The sequence below is a fragment of the Danio rerio genome, chromosome 3, assembly GCF_049306965.1.
Source record: "Danio rerio strain Tuebingen ecotype United States chromosome 3, GRCz12tu, whole genome shotgun sequence".
Lineage (NCBI taxonomy): Eukaryota > Metazoa > Chordata > Actinopteri > Cypriniformes > Danionidae > Danio > Danio rerio.
The window spans coordinates 5,943,237-5,947,500 of NC_133178.1; the positions used below are offsets into that span (position 1 = coordinate 5,943,237).

The 4,264-nt window shown below is 40.3% G+C and overlaps 1 protein-coding gene across 2 annotated transcripts in view; it reads right to left on the minus strand.

Annotated features, from left to right (window-relative positions):
- Positions 1-494: 494 nt before the first annotated feature.
- Positions 495-4,264, minus strand: part of LOC137487210 (uncharacterized) — a 13,887-nt gene continuing 10,117 nt past the window's right edge. Inside the window, exons 2-3 of one of the 2 annotated variants that reach the window (XR_012400771.1) lie at positions 1,186-4,264; positions 495-1,114 (exon numbers count right to left, since the gene is read on the minus strand). The exon at positions 1,186-4,264 is cut by the window's right edge and continues 255 nt beyond it. Coding sequence is in view for 1 of the 2 variants with exons in the window: in XM_073944100.1 (XP_073800201.1) it covers positions 3,579-4,264 (686 nt within the window). In the remaining variant the exon portion in view is untranslated. The other variant, XM_073944100.1, reaches the window with a different exon arrangement.

A 4,264-nucleotide genomic window follows, 5' to 3' on the forward strand; every position in this document is an offset into this window, starting at 1 on the left:
TGGAAATACACAGGTCTGTGCGTATAGACATTTCATGTACTGCTGTACAGTAACGTGTCATTTGTTTGTTTCGGTTGTCTTCATTTTAATGGTTTCGTTTCGTGATGACTCTATGGTGTGCTTTATCTGCCTCATTCCCGCTGAAGTGTGCGGGTTGTGTGACGTTTGATTCGGGGACGTTCTGTGGGCGGTGTTTGCGTGACGCGCTGTGAGCTTTAGCCCGACAGTGGAAACGCGACATGATTTCAGCCTCATTTCTCAACCTCCCGGGCTATTGGCCCGCCCCGGCCCGATTAAAGCCCTGGCTCGCACTGGCCCGATAGTGGAAATGCGGCTAATCAGTCTTTACTGTCTATTTATTAGATTCTTCAGCCAACAGGCACAGTTTATGGATAGGTCTTTGAAGTGTACCTGTTTTGGTTTTCACTATAGCAACTCTTACAAGACCTTGGCTATCCGGTAGAGTCTTTAGGATCCTTCCCATTAACCATGAATTTCTTGGAGCAGTGTCATCAACTATGAGTACCAAGTCTCCGGGAAAGAAATTGTTCTTTATTCGTTGCCACTTACTTCTCTTCTGCATTAACAGAAGGTATTCTTTAATCCAGCGTTTCCAGAAAAGATCAGCAATATATTGTACCTGCTTCCATCTTCGTCGAGAGTATAGATCTTCTTTCTTGAAACATCCTGGAGGAAAATTTGGTTGTCGTTTTAACTGAAGGAGATGATTGGGGGTTAAAGGTTCTAGATCGTTAGGGTCATTTGATATAGATGTAATGGGTCTGTCATTTAGGATCATTTCCACTTTACACATTGCTGTATGCAGGCCTTCATCATCAAGTATTTGTTCTTTAGTAACAGAATATAAAACCTTTTTTTACTGATTTAATCAATCTTTCCCATACACCCCCAAAATGTGCTACAGATGGTGGGTTGAACATCCAGTTTACTCCAATATCAGTCAAAATTCAAGTAATCTTCTCATGTTTGAGTGTTTTCAATGTTTCCTGTAATTCCTTTTGTGCACCAATAAAATTAGTTCCTTGGTCTGTTCTAATAGTTGCAACTGGGTCTCTCCGGGCTATGAATCTTCTTATAGCATTTATACAGGAATCTGTATCAAGAGAATTTGTTACTTCTAAATGCACTGCACGTGATACAAGGCAATTAAAGATGACTCCATACCTTTTTACATGTGTGCGACCTCTTTTAATTTCCATAGGGCCAAAGTAGTCTATTCCTGTGTTTGTGAAAGGCGGCAAGTCAGGGGTTATACGGTCTTGAGGTAAATTTGCCATCCTTTGTTTGCCTACTTTCCCCTGAATACGTCTACAGAAGGTGCAATGATGAATTATACTTCTTGCCATGTTGTTTGCACAAGGTAGCCAGTAGCGCTGAAGTAATTTGGAAAGCATGTAGTTTCTTCCTAAATGGCCATAACTCTCATGAATGTGTTTTAAAATTAATTTAGAAACAGGAGAATTTTGCGGAAGAATAGTAGGATTTTTGATTTCCAGTGGCATTGCAGATTTGCCAAGTCTACCTCCTACCTTGAGTAAGCCATTGTCAATGAAGGGATTTAGATTGGCAATAGCACTTCTGTTTTTAACTGGATTTCCATGTTGAATGTCTTTGAATTCTTCTTTGAAGTGTTGTTCCTGTACATATCGAATGATTGATTCTTCTGCATCTTTGAGATCTTCTACAGATAAATTTGGTTCAGTTATTCGGTGTGCAACATTAGAACTTGTATCAGGGATTACCTTATTAGATTTCTGTTTCCTTTTCAGGATGGCTTTAAGGAAGTTCTTAAATTTTAGAATCCATCCAACAGCTCTCCTGAGCTTGTTCCATTGGGAATAGTATTCAACCAGTTTGTTTGTATCAGGTTTTTGTTCATTCATTATAGTTAGTGCATTGACATTGACAAAAATAGGTTTCTTGACCTCTGGGTCATCTGAATAGGTGATAGGCATATTAGAACAGTGATCTTCCTCTAATTTAAGGAGGTCTGGTCCATGTAGCCATTGTTTCATTTCTGTTAATGCACTGGCATCTAGTCCTTGAGATGCACAATCTGCTGGATTATCTTTAGATTTCACATATCTCCACTGATTAGGGTTTGAAAGATCTCGAATAATGGAGAGTCTATTTGCTACAAAGGTGTGAAATCTAGAATGTTCATTGTTTATGTATTTGAGAATTAACTGACTGTCAGTCCAAAATACAGATTTTTCCAAGGGTAGGCAAAATTCCCTTTTCAACATTCGATCAATATGTGATGCTAATGTAGCTGCTGTCAGTTCTAATTTGGGGATGATTATTTGCTTAAGTGGAGCAACTCTTGGCTTGGCAAAAACAAATGCTGTTTCGGTCTTATTCTTGTTATTGCTGTATCTGAGGTAGCTCACAGTTCCATAGCCACATTCACTTGCATCACAGAAGTGATGAAGTTGAACTGTTTTGAATTCTCCAAAATCTGAGGACTTTATGCATCTTGGAATGCATAGCCAGTCCCAGTCTTTGAACCATTTTTCCCATGGACATGAAGTCATTGTTATATTTATTTTGTTAAATTAACTACAAGTTAATTCTGAATATTCATAATTAGTAATAACTCATTATTATTGATCATAATATCGAAAACTGAGCTAATTTCACTGCACGTGTCTAAATTGATTATCTGAAAAGAATCAAAGCAGATACGCAGTTTTGTTAGGGTGCTTTCACACCTGCCTTATTTAGTTCGGTTGAATCGCACTAGAGTTTGTTTTTCCTCTTGGTGCGGTTCGTTTGGGCAGGTGAGAATGCAGCAATTGTACTCGAGTGCGCACCAAAAGCAGACCAAATAAGCGTACCGAGACCTGCTTGAAGAGGTGGTCTTGGTACGCTTTTAAACGAACCCTGGAGCGATTAGTTTGTGGTGAGAATATGATTCGTACTAAAACAAGTCCAACCGCAAAAAGTACTGCGCCTTTTGGACTAATCCAGCTGCCATAGGCCGATGCGCTGTGCATTATGGGATATGGAGGAAAAATATTTGCTGACAGCAGTTTACCAACAGAGAGAGAGAGAGGGGAAGACATTACCTGATGAAATCGTTTCATTTCCGCAAGATGACCATGTCGCAGATTAGCTAAATTAATTTATGCCTCCTCCTGAAGTGACGAGCGATGCATTAAACACTGTTTTCCAGCCGCGGCCGCGCTTCATTCTTGTAATGTATAGTTTGTCTAAAGCAGGCATACAATCAGTCAGCGCAGTCGTCCCACCAGAGTAAAAACGACATTTTGTGTCTGCCGGTTTGTTTACTTGCGGGAGTTCATTGGCATTTTCCTGCACGTGAATTTTGACCAATCAATAAGCAACTTAGGAACTATGTTTAACAACATCTGGCCAATGAGAGATGTGGATTTTGTCTGATGACTGCATTTTGGTTTGTTTCAGCTGGTTCGGACCAAAGTCAGCAGTGTGGTGTAAAACCGACCCAAAGACGGCAGAAGATGCAACAATGTATCATTTATTGCCCTTTGTCCGGACCAAATAAAGCGAACTACAGATGTGAAAGCACCCTTAGACTATGGCGACCTTACACCTTCAAGGTTACAAGGGTTCTCTGTAGCGTGAATCCTCTCATGTTTTTTCAGATTCCTTGAATCAATAAATCTCTCGTCACAGTGTGAACACATGTAAGGTTTCTCTCCAGTGTGAGTCCTCTCATGTCTTTTCAGGTTTCCAAATGCACTGAATCTCTTGTCACAGTGTGAACACATGTAAGGTTTCTCTCCAGTGTGAGTCCTCTCATGTGTTTTCAGGATTCCTGATAAACTGAATCTCTTGTCGCAGTGTGAACACTTGTAAGGTTTCTCTCCAGTGTGAGTTCTCTGATGTGATTTCAGGCTTTCTAACAGACAGAAACTCTTGTCACAGTGTGAACACTTGTAAGGTTTCTCTCCAGTGTGAATCCTCTCATGCATTTTCAATTTTACAGCCGTAATAAAGGTCTTCTCACACTCCAAGCAAATATGCTCTCTTACACCGGTGTGGATCTTCTGATGACTCCTTAAACCATCTTGATCTCTGAAACTCTTTCCACAAACAGTGCATGAACAAGGCTTCTCCTCTGTATGAACTCGAAGGTGTCTCTTCAGGTATGAAGCCATCAAAAATGTTTTCCCGCACTGATCACATTTGTGTGTTTTCTCTCCAGTGTGGGTCAACATGTGTCTACCAAAGTTTGTTGTGTGTCTGAAACTCATCCCAC